Source organism: Ambystoma mexicanum, chromosome 11 (genome assembly GCF_040938575.1).
Source record: "Ambystoma mexicanum isolate Mex_15411 chromosome 11, UKY_AmexF1_1, whole genome shotgun sequence".
In the NCBI taxonomy this organism is placed as follows: domain Eukaryota; kingdom Metazoa; phylum Chordata; class Amphibia; order Caudata; family Ambystomatidae; genus Ambystoma; species Ambystoma mexicanum.
Window position 1 is genome coordinate 1,387,029,364 of NC_090934.1, and position 18,896 is coordinate 1,387,048,259.

The 18,896-nt window shown below is 42.5% G+C and overlaps 1 protein-coding gene across 4 annotated transcripts in view; it reads left to right on the top strand.

Annotated features, from left to right (window-relative positions):
* SH3GL3 (SH3 domain containing GRB2 like 3, endophilin A3) overlaps nucleotides 1-18,896 on the top strand; it is a 789,999-nt gene that overhangs the window by 452,453 nt on the left and 318,650 nt on the right. For all 4 annotated transcript variants that reach the window (XM_069624999.1, XM_069624997.1, XM_069624998.1 and 1 more), the window contains exon 8: nucleotides 13,116-13,243. In XM_069624999.1, coding sequence (XP_069481100.1) covers nucleotides 13,116-13,243 — 128 coding nt within the window. The remainder of the gene's footprint in view (nucleotides 1-13,115; nucleotides 13,244-18,896) is intronic.

Genomic DNA, 18,896 nt, shown 5'->3' on the forward strand with positions numbered 1-18,896 from the left:
TATATTGGCAAATTTTGTACACCCTTAAACCCTGCAAATGGGAGGGAAACCACTGGTTCTTTTTGTTATTATTATTTCTTTTTTTACAAAGTCCAACTTCAAGCTGTTAGAGGGTTGTGGTATTTTGTAAATTAACATTTTTGTTTACACTTGAGCAAATTACGGTTTTGAGGTGTGTTTTCAGAGAATGCTACCATCATGCCTTTGGAGAGGGAGCAAGGAGGGTGCCTGGCTGGTAGATCTAGTGAGCCCATCGAACATTGGGGTGCTGTCACAGACCGTTTACCATGCCGAGCAGGGATTCCCCATGCTATCATTGGCAGTACGGCTCTTGTTGTTCTGCCCTTATTATCACAGGACCACCATCCACTAAGTGGCTGGTCAACCCGCTGCTCTGCGACTGCAATCTACGACGTTCCCGAGAGTCACAGCTGCACTCAGGGACAGCATTCCTTTTTAGGTAATGGGAGACATTTCTATTTTTATTAATCTGGTAAATGGTGTTTTGGTCAAAAACACCGAGCGATATACAGTGGAGAGGGAAGCCCTGCAAGCAGGTGCCATGCAAACGATTTGAGTAGTGATTAGTTGGCACATGATCATTTGAGTAACAGCCCGAGACAGTTAACAAACATGACCTGTATTTGGGAAGTAGAGGATGGATATTTATGGTTCAATGACAGTAGATGTAGTGGTGGTAGGAAGAAGTTTCAGGGAATAATGTTATTAGAAAGTGAGGGTGCTACTTTGAGGTATATGAGATGGAGCTTTAGGGCTGATTTGAATGAGGAAATGTTGGTGATGTTTTTGATGTCGGGGGTGTGGGCATTCCAGTGAATGGGGAAACTTGACAGAAGAAGTGTAAGATGGGCAAAGGGCACAAAGCTTGAAAAGGGTGCTAGATCAAAGGGGATATGAAGACTAGGAGTCAGATTTGTAGCAGGACATATTGCACCCTACTTGAATGTGCTGGTGTCGAGAGGTATAAGAATAGCAGGACAGAGTGCAGGTGGCGAGGTTGAGGATTTTATCGAGGGTAATTTAGGGGTATGGAAGGAGGCCCGATTAGTAGTGAAGGGAAGTGATGATTGGGACGATTTTGTAGAATGGAAAAGGAGGAGAGGGTGGCTATTCCAGATATTAAGCATATTGCCTCTACAGTCATTGCTTCTACGATCAATGAAGTATTGAAGCCTTAGATCATGGTCGAAGTGAGCCCTGAGTTTACTTACCGTGGAGTACGGTGTGTGGAGGCCAGAGGGATAATAAATTGGGGATGGAAGAGGATAGAGGCTTGATGACTAGGGGATAAGTGACTTTAGTCATAGAGGATTTTAGAATAAGGCAACTAAGTCTCACCCAGATATGGGGGAGCAGTAGTAAGTGTTTCGCAGGGAATATGGGGGGTGAAGGAGAAGATAATTTGTGGGTCATCCGCAAAGAGGTGATGGAAGAATCCAAAAGAAGTGATCCGTTTTTCGAGGGAGGACATGTCCCGCCCAGATTTGCAGCTGGTGCTACCTTTGTGGAATGCGAGCCCCACACCAAAGCATTGCTAATCTGGCACGTGAAGTTCAGGTATTTTAGCATTAAGAGGAAACCTCAGTTTGAACCATACTTTAAATTTAGAAATGACTTACCTGCGCAACACCATTTGGGCCATTGATTTGATTTCATTAATCACCATTGAGGATTAAAAGAAAATCACTCTTACTTGGAGGAGCAATCGTCCTTTCATAACTTCCCATAAACAACATGATTTGATTCTTAACCTTATCAATTTGTCTTTCCTGTCCATGATGATTAGCAGAATCATTTCAGGGTTCTGCAGTGGCACATCTCCTAAAACAATTCTGATAGTCAATAGATTCTCTATTATCAACACTGTATCATGGGGCTCCCAATCAGAGGGTTCAGACTAGAGAATCAAGCTCTGACTTCAGAAGCAAATAGCAGTATTTTTTCTTACTCCGTGAAATAAGGACTAGAAATATGATTACATGATTACTTTACAATGCAATCTTGTCACAGCATGAGGAACTGCTACAGGAACTACTTGACCCCGAAACAAGATTTCAGTTTTTTCTTTTAACAATGCATTTGCTGCCACTGCCCTTAGATAAGGTGTTAAACCTGCAGCCACAGGATCTAATGCAGCATGTAATGGGCAATAGAATGGTGTTTACCACCATGCACTTGAGTGAACACTCCAGAGCCAAACCTTCACATTCATCACAATATAGACTGAAATATGTCTGATGATTCGGTAGACCCAAAGCCGAAGCCTTTGACAGTTCTTGCTCGATTTTCATAAATCCCTCAGTATACCATGCAAGGGGTTTAATGGGTTGAATCAAGAATGAGGTTTTGTACTGCTTTTATAATCAAAGCACACCCCATTATGCACTGGTGGCAGGAACGACCCATTCCAAGAAATCCTCCTATTTGCGTTTGTGTTTAAGCAATTCCTCTTATTTGCGTTGTGTTTAAGCAATTCCGTCTTTAGACAAGTGTCTCTTTCAAGTGGAGATATCATGACCAAGATAATAGACTCGTGTCTGACGCAAATATTTTCTTTAGAGGCTTCTTGTTCCCTCACATTAAGAGCCATCAATACAAGATAAACTTTCTTGCAAGCACCAATAAAAGGTAATCAACATACTATCTAAAAACAGCCCCTCAAGAGCTTGCTTTAAAATGTAATAATAAAGTTTCATATAGCCCTGTGGTAAACAAACATATTGATAGTGCAAGGATTTATTAATAAAAGTGAATACATATTGACTGGCAGGATGTAACCTATAGAAAAGAATACAGAACATAGAGCCACTACTGTAAAATGTGTTGCAGTCAAGGGAATGCAAGAAAAAATGGTTGTGAGATTAGAAACAAGAAAAGCGAGCAGAACCGTTACATTTACAATACAGAGGTCTTGTACAAATCAAGTTCATTACCAAGTTTCTTTACAGGTAAAACAGGAGTATTGCAAGGACTTTGGGCAGGCACAATAATACCTTGATCGAGCAATTACTTGCTTTATACCCTCTTCCACTTCTTTTAAAATGGGGTACTATGGAATATACAGAAGAGGTCTTACTGGGTTCATAGTAATGCGTCCAGGTCTCACATTCAGTATTCATTCTTTGCATGTGTGAACTGTAAACCCAAAGCAACATGGCCAAACAACCCCTGTTGCAACAATGGAGTGTCATCCCGTGACTCCTCTTTCGAAAATTGGAAACTCTTGCAACACATCCTATTCGCAGGTTATCTATGATGTGATAAGTAATTTATAACTCGCCTGTACGCAAGTGTTTCTAGGCGTGACAAGACAAGGGAGGGAGGACAAAACAAATGATCTTACTAGGCCTTGTGTCATTTAGATCATGCAAGATGCAAAGTGCAGGGGCGAAGGAGAGGGGACTTTCCACGGGGAGGGAAGGGGGAAGTGCAATCAGGGCAGCAATGCTCTGAGTAAGTGCAGCCAGGGCAGCCAGCTCTGGGTAAGTGCACGGAGGCAGGGGACTGTAGGGTTCCAGATACAGCCCCTAGGTCTGTGGTAGGCCTATTTTAAGAACCTCTAAATAAATACCGTTTGGGGCCAATAGATAGTGTAACCCATTTTACACAGTAGGAACAGTCCTCATGCATGCACTGGAATAGAAAGACTCAGTAGGAAAGCATGAGGTTAAGAAATATGAGCCAAAGTAACATTCATAGGTCGTATGCCCAAATTAGGTATCGGTCAACTTCTTATAACTACTGCATTTACCACTTTGTCTGAACAGGGAACATATCCAAATTCAGAGGCTCTCAAAGTTGAGCATGATACTCCAATATCAGCCAAACAAGAAATGTCTTTCCACTAACTGCACAGCTCACATAAGGAGCAGAAGGATCAAGTGCAACCAGTGTTGCAACAATATTATTTGGTCCATGGCTGTCCCATTGTATATTAATCAAAGCAGGAGATGGAGGAAACGACTCAGAAAGAAGCATGGCAATGCATTGGAAAAGCATTCTGTTGAGCAGGTCGTTTTGGATATTCAGCCCTCCAATATCCAAATTCTTTTCAATAATTACACTGATCGTTAAACACACTATCTGTCTATTGTAAGGGTGCAGAAGTAAGACTGACACGGAGGGGTCATGGTGATTATTAGAAACTTCTGTTCAAGTGCAAAAATAAAAAAAAAAAACCTCTCTTGCCCTAACTCTAAGAGGGGTTTCCCTGCCTCAACCAAACTAGTGTCAGAATGTCCAGAGCAAAGGTCTGATTGTCCAATGTCAGAATCCTAACTCTGTCCATCACACTCTAAGTTTAAACTAAATGAAAAGAAGGTCTTTCTAGCCCAAAGGGAGGGACTTCCTCAACCTGGACAAAAGACAATTCTTGAATCTTCAGATCCTGAAGTGTTGGGGAATAACTTGCTTCCGTGGCATTTTTCAGGCTTCTTGTAAAGTTCATAAACTGCTTGGAGCATTTGTCACCTTACCCCAGCCTTCTTCAGGCATGAAATACATTTCCACAATTGCTGTGGAAAACTCTGTTCCCCAGTTGGCCCTTCTCAGGCTTCATTTCTGTCTCTGGCTCCCCCAACCCTGACTGGCAGACCTGGTTCCTTTTCACCAGGCACAGTTGCAAAGAAAAGGGGTTTGGATGCATTTCTAAACTGGGGTGAGTCCCTGACTCTGGTTAGCAGACCTGGTTTTCTCCTACCAGGCACTGTGCTGAAGGAAAATAGCCAAGGTGCACTCCCAAGGAGTGGTGGGTCCCCAACCCTGGTTGGCAGACCTGGTTTCCTTCTACCAGCTATTGTATTGTATTGGGTTATTTATACAGTGTTCTTTCCCCACATGTGTGGCCTCAAATCGCTTTTTTCTGGTTGGGACGCCCTCAGTGACCGTAGTCAATGTGGTGGAAAATTCTAAGGAGTTTAGCTTAGGAGATGCATGTGTGCATGTTGCCGGTCTAGGACGTGGGTGGCTGTCAAGGCTCGACTAGGCAGCCCAAAAAGAGGTCAGGCATGTGGGTGGGCGCTGTTGAGGGTTTGTGATAGATTGCTAATGTTGCGAGAGTTGGTGTGTGGCCAGCTATACTGAGTTCCTTTCTGACGGTAGTCACTGTATGCTAGTGCAGAGGTGTAGAGGTACGTCCGGTGTTTCAGTCTGGATGGCTATATGTGATGCTAGACCGGATGAGCATAACCATAGCAGCATTCTATCGTGCATGAATGCATGGCTGTGCCTGCGGCCTGTGTCCACAATGGTGGTGTGAGATATACATACCGTAAGCTTTGAAATTGTCCGGCTGGGGAGATCTTTGACCATTGCAGCAGAGAAAAACGGGCCTAGATTTGAGAGTTCTATACCATTGAGGCCTAGGTTTCACAATGCATTAGGTTTCCCCATATAATGGACAAAGATGTAGGCTACACATGTATTTGAGAGTCCTGTCTAGTGGGAGAGAGGCCTCTGTTTCACAATGCAGTATGTTTCGCCATATAATAAACAGAGATGGAGGCTAGGTTTTACAATGCAGCAGGTTTCAACATATAATACACAAAGATGGAGGCTACACCTGGATTTGAACAGCCTGTATAGTGGGAGAGAGGCCTAGGTTTCACAATGCAGTAGGTTTCACCATATACTAAAGAAAGATGGAGGCTACCCCTAGATTTGAGCATCCTGTATAGTGGAAGAGAGGCCTAGTTTTCACAATGCCGTAGGTTTCACCATATACTATACAAAGATGGAGGCTACCTCTAGATTTGAGCGTCCTGTATAGTTGGAGAAAGGCCTAGGTTTCGCTATGCAGTAGGTTTCACCATATATTAAAATAAAATGGAGGCTAGGTTTCACAATGCAGTGGGTTTCACCATATGCTAAACAAAGATGGAGGCTACACCTAGATTTGAGAATCCTGTATAGTGGGAGAGAGGCCTATGCTTCGCAATGCAGTAGGTTTCAACATATAACACAGTAGGTTTCCATAATATAACACACATAGATGGTTTGTTATACCCAGATTTGAGAGTATGTTTGTAATGGGAGATCGCTAGTATTGCGAGTTCCCTAAGAGGGGGAAGCAGGTTAACATTCACAGAACAATTTGAATAATCACAGTTCCATCCCACCGTCACCAACGGAATTGGTCCCCAGGTGCTCTGGCGATCTGTAAATGATAAGGTGGGGTGGGGTGGGTTAGTAAGGTGAAGAGGGAGTAGGATAGTGAGAGGAGTGGTGTTCTGTTGGCAGCTTCAACTCGGTATACACCAGATGCTGAGCTTTGGTGCGGGTATCGGATCTGTGATAGGCCGCGTGTGCTGTTGGTCCGGCTTATGTGTTGTTGCATTGTTGTGAAGTGTGTGCGGCTTGTTGTGCGAGAGATGGTTGTGTGAGTTTGAGTGAAATAAGTATGCAGAGTTTGAGCTTATATTGGTTAGTGGGTTACCTGACCTTTGGCATGCTAGCATTTGCAGTTCTGTCCCTGTGTGGCACCAGTTGACCCCCACAACTCTATCTGGATGCGGCGCGGGCCAATGTCTAGAATTCTATCTGGGTGTGGGCAAGCCAACATTCACAGTCCCGTCCAGATGCGGCGCAAGCTAGCGTCTAGAAATCTGTCCAGGTGTGGGCATGCTATCATTCGCAACCCTACCTGGATGCTGCGCAGGCTGGTGTTCACAATTCCAAGTGTGGCACACGCCAATATTCAAGTTTCATCTAGGCACGGGCTTGCTATCCTTCAATCAATCCCATCTAGATGCGACGCAAGCCAATGTCCACAATTCCAGGTGTGGCCTGTGCTAGTCTTCAGGTTTCGCATAGGTGCGGGCATGCACTCCCAAGCTGTGGCGTCGTATACAGGATTGGTTTACTCGCCTGCCAAGTACTGCATTTATTGCATGTCACTCTCACAGTTCTCTTTATATGGGTGCAGGTCCCCGACTCGCACTGCGGGTTTCCTCCAGTAACCCGCTAAACTTGGTTCACTGTTCTACCAAGTATTCTCTTGATTAGGCCTTCTGAATGTCTTTTGACTTTCACTGTGTCCCAGACCCATTAATGTGGCTTTTTAGGCTTACCTGCCTCCTCGAATTGTCCCTGCCACTCTACAGGTCCCCCAGCGCCTCACCAACCATCAGCGTATCTTATTTCATGTTCCGCGATTCTCTTGGGACATTCTGTGCATCTGCCCTCTGCAGTGGGGCTTCCCCTGCTTCCGTCTCTCATCCCGGAGGCGGGTGCCTCCGCCGTGCATGCTTCTTCCTTGTTGGCGTGGGACTGTTCCTCCATGGGTGCCAACCTTCGGGGATGCCAGTAGTATCTTCCTTCGTGCGCATGGCACTGTCCCAGCTCACCGGAGCAGTTTGACAGAAACCTGCTCTCCAGTCTGCACTCTCTCATTCCTTGAGCATACACGGTCTCGTGGCTCCTCCAGGCCGTGCTTTACTCTTTGTCAAGACCTTCCAATCGGCTATCAAGAAACACTAGCATGGGTAAAGGGGTTCCGGTAGGTACTCCATACTGCTCCGAGCCTCCTCCTCATCTCAGCACCCATGATGTTGTGACTCAGTAGAGCTTTTCCTCATGTCAGTACTCTCTACTCCTGTTTTACTGCAGAAATACATGGCATAGGAGGTGAGGAGTTGAAGGAGAGGTTGCAGTGTTATAAGGATAACGTGTTCTCCCAATATGGTTGTCACTGGTCCCACAGGGAGTTTCCCCTCCCGTGACATCCACCCGCTGAGTACCACCTGCAGGGGGAGTATCAGGTAGCACCCTCACCTCCCTGGCCTCATGGGACGTGGCTCCCCCTTCAGGAACCAGTGACGACACCCTGGGACTCAGGATGTCATCATTCACAAATAGCTCCTGGAGCTCTATCTTGAGCTCCTCCTTGCCCTACATTATCAGATACTCTTCCTCTGGCTCCTTCAACAGGAGTAGGGACCTGGTCAGTATCCCACACTTCCTTGTGCAGGATGGAGTTGCTAGTTTTGCAATACCTCAGAAGTCTCTTTCGTGCTCTGTCTTTTCATGGAAATGCTGCTCAGCTAACACCTTAGTCAAATTCATGCCGTCCCAGCTAATTAATATTTCCTTAATTCACTCTACAATGTTAGGCTTCAGCCCTATTATGAATGGGGAAAACCACAGATTGTGCAGTTGTCACTACATTGGGGGTATGCAAAAATGTATCAAAACATTGTTTTTGAGATAATCTGCCAGGTTCTCCCCCTTATGCGGCTTGCATGCATTTATTTTTATTCAATCTGTCTTTTTGGAACATATCTCTATAATGGTATGGAGTAACCTGTCAGTAAACTCTTTTAAAAACTGTCTCTAGGGGTTTCTTGCAATAGCTAGGTTACTTCTTTGCTTTAATAAAAGGAACTGGTCAGGCAGAATGTTGGCTCTTAACAACTGGTTAAGATCAGCACAGGTAGGATTATAGCTGTTTAATAACTTTAAACTCTTCTTGAAACTTGACAGGATCTTCACGTATTTCAGGAAATCTTTGTACAATATAAATTGGTAGAGCTCTATGGCGCATGCGCAGTCACTATTGTATTACCTGCCCCAGGCAACAGTCATAAAGGGTACACTGCAGCTTCAGCTTGGAGGGGTATATCAGGGAGCCCCTCAAAAGTCGTGGCATCTGATGGGCCAAAAAGATTAGAGTTGCCATCTATCGCTTAAAGCATCAGTGACTGAAAGCAATAGTTATGTAGAGCCTCCCACTTTTCATTTAGGAGTGGATGGACTATATTCCGGCTGTGAATTTGAACCTGTCGACCTGCTGGAGATGGCTTAGCATATGCTGCTGCTTGGGCTTTATCAGGTGCTTGATAAGGTGTTTTATTCCATATAGTGGGCTTATATGTGTATAAAAGTATCTATGTGATTTCTACGAGTCACAAAATATGCATACGAAAATTCCGAAATGGACGAAAAGCAACTAATGCACTGCAAAACTTTACACGTTCTAACACCCTCGCACAATCCTTCTTTGGCAAATTACTTACTACTTTGTGGCAGTTTAGACTGTTCCCTCTCGAGCCGATGTGATTCCCTTACTCTACAAGTGTTCAACAAATCCTGTGAGACTGCTTGTGTTGTTTTTTCTTTGGTCAACTTTATTGGCAACTGTAAACTGTTCTCAGGATGCAGGGGACAGCCCTGCAGCCCCAGAGTCCCAGTGTGGCATATTTTTGTCAGGAAGGGAAGCGTGGGACAACCCTGCAACCCTCGATCCTCGTTACAACAAATCAAGGATGCAACATTTTTGGTAAGACAAAATGCACTTTAATAGTATATGCACTGTTTCCATTTCGATATTCTATAATGATACCATATAAAATATCTTCTGGAGTTTTATCAATGGGGGTTAATGTATACATCAGCAGGATATCCCGCCCCTGAATACTGCATCAAGTATTTGGAAAGAGATATCCATTGAGACAACCATATCGAATGTACCCACAAGACAATGACGACCTGAAGGAATATGAGAAAGAGATAAGAAAATGAATGACTGACATCATAAGAAAGTGTGCACGACGTCCCGAGATACTGAATGAAGATGATGTTTGGATCCTAGAGGAGAAAAGATGAAGTAAACCTTAAAGTGTAAAAGAAGATTACACAACAAAAAGCTCTGCAGAAATCAAAAGCATGAAGAATGTACAGACGTTGAAATGGAAGATAGATCAAGTCATCATATAGGCTAGCTATAAATAGTAAATAGAAGGCAGGCAGAGCCGCCATTGTATAGAAACTGGACATTGGTATCATGAAATAGTATGCCAAAGAATCATTGATAAAGAATGAAAAGCTGTGTCGCAGTAGAATAGCAGGGAACTAACTGGAGCTGTGTTGGGAGGCTGTCTGGCCTAAAGTCAAGAACTGTGAAGTTGAGGTCAGCTATCTACTCTGAGGATGATGTGTGTTCGGAGGATGAATCCTCTCATGTTAAGGTGCAAAAAAAGAACACAGAGGATGCCAAGTCTTAATTCATTTATAAGCTTACAGAATCATGATCTCTTGTCACATGAGTCAAGGATGGAAATAGAGTTTGAACTTGGAGTTCCATATACAATAGCAAGTGCCCTCACTCCCGTACATTCCCAGGACCAGAATACTCAAGACAGAAGGCATGGGTGATGAGGTAGCTTCATGTCCTATCTCCCTGCACCTGGGTTTTGGGCTTAGGTGCTGCTAATGAAACTGAATGTTCCAGATATGGCACACGTGTGCCAAACCAATTGTATTAGTTTGTATAATGAAGGACCTTATAGCTTGAGAAACCAGTGAAACAAAGTGTAACTGATTTGTCTTAAAATGACACGTATCAAGAGGTAGGCATAAGTTGTTCACCTGACATCGTATAGCCAATAACAAACCTAGCTTCTATATGATTGTATATCTAGGTGTCTCCCTTAACCAATTCCAACCCTTGATAGGTTTTTCTCTATTGCCACATAGTATGACGTCACTCTGATGCTTAATGAAGTATATAAATTGTATTTTTTGTGGAAATCATTGAGAGACTGAGCGTACGTCCGTCGATGTTAGTTGTACACTCCCTGTTTTAGATAATTGTTAATAAAACAGTAACTTGCCATCCTCTTGAGTTTGTCCGGTTATTTGGACTCAAATATTCTGGTGTAATCCCATCCTGTAACGGATGCATGTTTCAAGGGCAATAAGCTCATTACTGCTTGGAGTGCTGCATAAATACTCCAGGTACAGCCAAATTTGCTCACTCTGCTTTCATATCCTTCAGCTGCTTAGTTTTATTTTGACATCCATCAGAGTTCTGGTCTTAGATTAGTGGCACCTTTTAGTGACCGCACTAGAGCTCTACAGAAGTTCAAAGGTAAGATTTGGAACCAGCCCCAGAGTTGTTAGAAAAACTAAAATGGGCAGAACAGCCTAATAAAAGTGTGTTTTTTTAAATACAGGCCGCCAGGAGGGGAACACAACTGAAGAATAAACCTTGCAAATAAGAAAAGGTATGGCATCCTTGAAAATAAAGGCCTCCTACTAAGCAAACACTTACAATCAAATAGAACAGTTAGCATATGCATTTGTTTACATTGTAGATCCTACAGTAGGATCTCAGGCTATAAGAAAAGACCACTGGTGAGTTTACATTTTTCCAAAAAGAAAGCATGGCAAGAAAACTCTAGAGAGGTTATGAGTGAAGGCTACATATGCTGGTAAATAGGAAAAATACATGGATTAATATGAGATGAATATAACATGAGAAAAGCCCACTGACAAATTGTGTTTTCTTTTATTGTTGTTTTTTAGAACTTGGTCCCTGAAGATGGTCATTAGGACCGAAATGCATTGGACATCCTAAACAAGCATATGTCTCTGTTAATAAATATCTTTTGTGTTTTATTCTACATCTTCGATACAATATTTATGTTAGAGATATAAAGAAAATGAATCATGGACCATCTATGCAATGAATATGTTAACAAAGTACATATATAGAAACTAAACCTTAGGTAAAATATTCACATAGGTCCTTCCAGATGTTTGGGACATCCCAACCCAAACAACATTCATAGATAGTGGCCGATTGGAATCCTCAGTGATGATGGAAGACAAGAGAACACTCATTTAAGAAGATTACAAAAATAATCAATGCAGTTCTTTGGGGTACAACATTTGCTTGGAAAAACAACCAATGAGACAGAGTAAGTTCACAAATAAATCCTATAAACAATGGGTCACTTTATTACTAAAGCTCATGCCCACCATTTCAAAATGGAGCATTCCATGATCGGAATTACAGTAATATTAAATGCTGTAGATTGTTGGTAGTCAGAAAACTAACTGAAGAAAATGAGCCATTTAGAGCATGTTATGCTACTGTGCTTTAAAATCGCACTCCATATAAAATTAAGGAATTATTTTAAATAATTATGGCAACTGTAATTTCTTATAAAACTAGATAAATTCCTGTTATTCATTAAAAGGTGTGTAATTTGATGAAGCTTCCAAGTCCACCTGCAACACGTTTTGCTATGTGCCTGCCTGTTAAGCCTTTAAATGTCTTTACCAGCTCAAATTCTTCATAAGTATCTTGAAATTACAATATATTTTCTTCTGCCAGTTGTTTCAAAAGTCGGACTATCATTTCCATAAAACATGTCCCTTTACAAGCACCTTGCCACATTTACCAAGCTTTGTTACAGGCTCCTCAATGGTTGGGCTGGGGCCAAAAGTATTTCCTGCCACAAAAAAGTGGCCAACCTTCACAAAAAAGCCATTGCTTACTTCTAGAAACAAACTTTTCTTTTTGTACCTGTGCTAATTATTGGGACTATCATAGGGAAATGGTGCATTTTATAGAAAACTTGGCCAGCTACCAATTGTACAATACACTAATGATTAAGCGGGCCCACACTACTCCGCTGCAGAGTGGTACTTTCATTATTGTATGAGTGACCAGTAGACCAGTCTGAGCTTGACCTCATTAGATAGTCAGTTACCAAGATATCTGAAGTCCCTTGATGGAAGCTTGGTTTAGGTAAACTCTCTGGGAGCAAATCGTAAAGACAGCAAACGTCTCAGTCCCAAATCAGACCTACCATTCCCTTTGTAGGTTGTCACTTCAGATTGATATGGTGTTTACGGTACATGTCACCTGTATCCACCTTACGTTCTTTTGGCATTTGACCGATTGCTACTTTTCTCTAATGTGTACACTCTTCACATGTAAAGTGCTCAGTCACCCTTTGGGAGCTGGTCCATACTTTATAAAACTGCATAGGTAAATAGGTGACCTGGCACAAGGAGGTGATTTTGTTCCTTTGAAGCTTATCCTTTGAGTAGTGGGAGAATTGCATGTTTATTACCCTCACCCTTTACTTTTCCATGAACACTAAATGTATCAGGAAAATGATCAGTAGCAAAATGTTACACCTGGTTTCAGTTGATGCAGTAGACTTCCGCAAAGAAGCTGTGTGTCCCTTTCTCACCCATCCCAAATCTTTCAGTGCATACCAAGCGAATGTCTCACTCCAACTCACTCAACATCGAAGAACCACATAACACGATATTTTACTAATGTTTTACTATATGCTTTTCAGAGTCCTTATGGCGTCCACTCGGCCAAAGTGTGAATGTAAACCGAAGCAGGTGATATCAAGAACCTTCAGAGCCATGGAGACCTGCAAGCAAAACAGACACACAGCCCCCTTTGTTTCATGTTTCGCAGGTAAGGCTGCACTTAGAAAACGTGTCCAGTTAATTGACTCGTTTCATAGAATATTTTATAAATAATTTTACTTTCAATTTAATACTTTACACTGATTGAGAAAAATTCGTTATTTTACAATTGGAAAGAACAAAAAATCTATTCCAAGTACAACATAAATATACCTTCCCATCACAATTTCATCTTGTAAAATGAAACGTTATTGTGTTGAAAATCAAAGCAAATTCCTTTTCCTAGAGATTTAAGGTAACTGCCTTTTCTCCATGCACTGCACGAATCAGAGCGTGCAGTGAATAGCACTGCTGACTCAAGTAAATGCAGTGAGAGCTCTCGGGGATAAACCTATCCATTCAATGGTTTACAAAAATAGGGGTACTGTAAAGGGCACACTGAAACACTACTAGTCTAAATCAAAAGGTCATTGTTTTTAGAGAAGGGTTCACGAATGAATGCATTCCCCTAAACACTAAATGCAAAGCACAAGTGCATCTGCCCAAGTGTAAACTATACATATTTCATGTATTCTGCCAGCCATAAAAACGCTGTAGAGACATGTAAAGCCCATCATGAATAATGTAGTAGTCAATAATAAATAATGAAAGAAACAGGAATAATGCCCATCAGTAAATATTGCAAGTTAGTAATTAGTGCCCATCAAGGACACAATGGCAGGACGAACACTGCCTCTTCAAAAGGCTATTGCCTGGATAATAAACATTCTAAAGCATCGTCAAATACTGCTATTCCCTCAGGAAATAGCACACCCTCGATTAGTGCTCTCAGAATACAAGGTCATAGAAGTAAGCACCAAATCACTTCGTGAACAACAACCCAAAATAGTGTGGCATTAACCAACACTCAGTTTTCTTTGCCAAGGAATATGGCCATTGCCATGAATATGTGATTTCATGAAATGTAAATAATATGGCCTTATGGACCGAGGGCGGGATAATTATCATAGTATAATGACCCACAATTCGCTTCCGCCCATATGTTGAGTAAGGATCATTATCCCAAGTGATAACACCCCAACCCACTCCCGAGGTCAACACGTCTTAGCACATTGTGGTGGCTAAGTAAAAAAAACGTTTCTTTAACAGTGAATAAAGTAAATGGGCAAAATGAGTTAGCAAATCGAATGTGGTTTTATTTTGTATTTAAATAGAAAATGAGGTATTCATAAGGTCAGCATTTTTATTGAGAATTTGATTAAACTGGGGTGGTTTTAACATGAACATGCATTCAGTGTCATGTAAAAGTAAACTGTTTCTCTATGTGAAAGTATTTCACCATGTTTTCGCTTTCTCTTTTGTGTGTTAAATGGGAGGTTGCATGGGGAGAGCAGGGGGAGCGGGCGGGGGTCCCCCCCAAAGAGCAAGTGTCTTGTTTAAAGAAATTGTGCCTGGACATTGCATTGTTGTTTTCCTGTCTGCTTTTGAAGACACAATGTTCAGACCGCAGTCAATAATTATTAGTACATTTTGACTGCATTCTGAACATTTCGAACGTTCTCCATGTTCCAATACTTGTTACTGAACTGGCTATCACCATAGAGGTGAGCTCTTAAAGACATCCGATGTGAGCATTGAGCCCCTTCCTGGGCTAACCAAACCTGAGTAAATGGAAGTGAAAAGGGGAAGAAAAAAAATAGGTAGGGTCGAGAGAGAGAGAGGGAGGGGAATAAGAGAGCAGGTAAGTACTAGACAGGTGTAAAATGACCGAACAAGAAGGGTGAAATGCTGGTTCCTGCTTTGTGTGCCAGAAAATATCTACCCTTCAGAACGATGCCAAATTCAGTGTGTTCAAGAGGATATACAATGTATTGCCAAATTCAGTGTGTTCAAGAGGATATACAATGTATTAGACACACTGAACCAGAAAACCGGCTAACCAGAGTGATCATACAAAAGATCAAATGCTGCAGGTGGGGCATATTTTTATTGAGTTACAGAATAGACAAGCAAAGAAGGGCACAACCACATTGGTGGTTCAGGCCCCCTTTGTAGGATCCTGTCCATTGACCACATGAAGAAATGCCAGGTTCTGGAATTACAGCAGACCCAGAGTTGTTAGTCTGGGCCCCCTCTGTAGGATCCTGTCCATTGACCACATGATGAACTGCCAGGTACTGTAATTCCAACAGATCCTAAGTCATTGGTCTGGGCCCTCTTTGAAGCATCCTGCCCATTGACCGCATGAAGTATTCGCCAGGTTCTGGAATTCCATTAGACGCCTGAGTCATTGGCCCGGCCCCCCCCGGGACTTTCCTGTCCATCGGATTAAGAACTGCAAGGATCTGGAATTAGAGTGGACCCAGAGTCATCGGTCCGGGCCCCTTCCTGTAGGATCCTGCCACTGAACGCATGAAGAACTGTAAGGTTCTGGAATGCCAACAGACCCCAAGCAGGTGGCTCTGGCCCCCTCTGTAGGATCTTGTCCATTATCTGAATTAAGACCGGCCAGGCTCTGGAATTCCATTAGACCCAGAGTCGTTGATTCGGGCCCCCGCTATAGGATCCTGTCAATTGTTTGCATGAAGACCTGGAATTCCAGCAGGCCCGTAGTTCCTGTGCCTTTTTCAGCTACAGGACGATGGTGATAAAACATGAGGAAAAATAACATTTACAAGTGCACCACAAGAGCAGATCAAGCCAACGGCATGCAATTATGATCAATCTGCATCCTAGTTACAAACATAGCAACTAGCTAGGAAATAAAAATGTATACACACTTCTGAAATGCAAGCATACATTAGTGTTTTTCCTAGTTCTTGCTATTTGTCAGTCTCCTTCCTTGTTTTCTCCTTTTTTGGATAAATGTTTCTCCATGGTCACGCCTATGGACCAATATTTTCACTACTATTTAAATTTCAGATAAGACCTTAGAAAACCCATTGGGACGCCCGATTTTGTCAAGTATCAATTCTGTCCTTGAACCGTTATCACATTTTGCGGACCACTATCCCAAGGGTTTAGTCACAACCATGAAATCATATGTTAAAGATACCAGTAGAGCCATCAACATTTTAGAGAATTATGATTTTGACCCTGAAAAAAGCCTATTAATTGAGCTGGATATTGTAACCCTATATTCGAATATCCTCCAGCAAGCCACACTAGAAGTAATAAAAGAGGTCTTGTGAAATAGAACTGACCAGAACCCCGTACCCAACTCATTTTTACAGTGGGCTTTTGAAGAAGTACTCACAAAAATTGACTTTAAATTCATGGGCAAACTATACCAACTGACTGAGGTTACTGCAATGGGCGTGACCATGGCCCCAAGTCTTGCTAACCTATATGTCGAAAGCTTTGAGAAAGGAAACATCTACACAGATATAAATCCATTTAAGGACCAGAATATGGAGTCAATCAGATTTATAGACAACATCCTTGTGATATGGAAGGGGGTCTGAAGAAATGGTTGTGGAATGTTTTACTTGGCTAAATACAGTGAATCGACATCTTAAATTTACAATGACTAAAAGTCAATACAAACTAGACTTCCTGGAAATCACAATATACCATCAAGAGGGTTAACTATTGGTTAATCCTTTTCACAAGGACACAGATAAGAACTCTTTACTAGAATACACGAGTCACCATGTCACACACCTAAGAGGCAACCTTCATTTTGGACAATTTTTATGCCTTAAATGAAACAGCGTCACCAAAACCTCGTTTTAGGGTAGAAGCCTATACCCTTTATTACAAATTAACGGCCAGAGGCTTTCCCAAACAACTAGTTAAAAGCTGCAAAAAGAGCAGTTGGGATGTGTGTGTGTCCATGTTTACCAATCTTAGTCTAAAAGTTAAGAACATCATTTGCAAAAATTGGAGGATCTTCCAACAGACAGAAAAGAGAAGGTTGGGGCAATTGTCCTTATGGACTCAGAGTTCTAGCCGAGATGATGAAAATACCTATATAATACATGAGAATGATCCAACTACTAACCTCCAACCGATAATAGAACAAGTTCTTAACAAGTCCTTTACAGAAGAATGAATCACTAAAAAAACTAGAGATTTGCTAACCAACAAATTCCCAATAACACTCATACTCTACAGTTTTCCAAAGATTCATAAAAACTTAAAGGATCCACCATTTAGGCCCATAGTCACGGTCGCTGAAAGTATTTTTGATCCTATAGCTAAATACTTGGACAAACTACTGCAACCATTGGTACAAACGACATCTACATATTTGAGAGATACTACCAACTTCCTGAATACACTAGATGAACTGGACACATTCAAAAACAACTGGACGCTATTTACCCTAGATGTTCAAAGTCTGTATACCTCGATCCCACACGGAGAAGGCCTTGACGAAGTAGAATGGCTCCTGCTGTAAGAAGATATTTTTCATTCTAACAGACATTTTGCAAAAGAGCTCACTAAGATGATCCTAAACAACAACCTCTTCAGATACAATGAACAGTACTATCTACAGATCTCTGGAACACTGATGGCGCCAGCCTACGCTAATATCTTCATGTTCGCATTTGAATCTGAACACATTCTCAAGCATCCCACACGGTCCAAGAAATTGGCATTGTGGAAAAGATACATTTGATGATATCTTTGGGATCTGGAAGGGTGGGACCCAGAGAAGAATGGCTAACTTTCGCAAGTACCTCAATGAATCCTAGGATTAAATTCTCGCTTTGAATAGGATCTCCAAGTGTCCACTTCATTGATGTAAAAATCACACAAACTAACACTACTCTCAGCACATTAATATATTGCAAACTCACAGATGTCAATAACACTCCCCACTATACCAGTTACCATCCGCAACACCTGAAGAATAACCTTCCATCGAGTCAACTGTTAAGACTAAGAAGAATAATTTCAGATGATAGAGAATACATGGAAGCTGTCAAATGTCATAGCAAAACAAAAGAGGTGATGGCTGGAAGGTTTAGAATGAATCTTAACCTCTGGCATCGCTCTGGGCAACCCTCCAGACCATCGTTCTTCGCCTGCCATGCCATTACAAAAGGGGAAAGACCATATGCAAATCAGGCTTGGTCCCACCCCCAAAGGGGTAGTCCAGCCCGAACTGCTAGGTCACATCCCTTCTGCACGAGACCACAAGCATCCCCAGACATGTTTCAGCCTTGTTGGGCGTCATCAGTGAGGAGTAGCTTGGGTCTCTAGGCCCAGCAGGCACGGGACCCACGTCTGGGCATACCCGTCCCACTCGGGGTGACAATAGCAAAACAAAAGAGGTGATGGCTGGAAGGTTTAGAATGAATATTAACCTCTGGCATCGCTCTGGGCCACCCTCCAGACCATCGTTCTTCGCCTGCCAAGCTATTACAAAAGGGGAAAGGCCATATGCAAATCAGGCTTGGTCCCACCCCCAAAGGGGTAGTCCAGCCCGAACTGCTAGGTCACATCCCTTCTGCACGAGACCACAAGCATCCCCAGACATGTTTCAGCCTTGTTGGGCGTCATCAGTGAGGAGTAGCTTGGGTCTCTAGGCCCAGCAGGCACGGGACCCACGTCTGGGCATACCCGTCCCACTCGGGGTGACAATAGCAAAACAAAAGAGGTGATGGCTGGAAGGTTTAGAATGAATCTTAACCTCTGGCATCGCTCTGGGCCACCCTCCAGACCATCATTCTTCGCCTGCCAAGCCATTACAA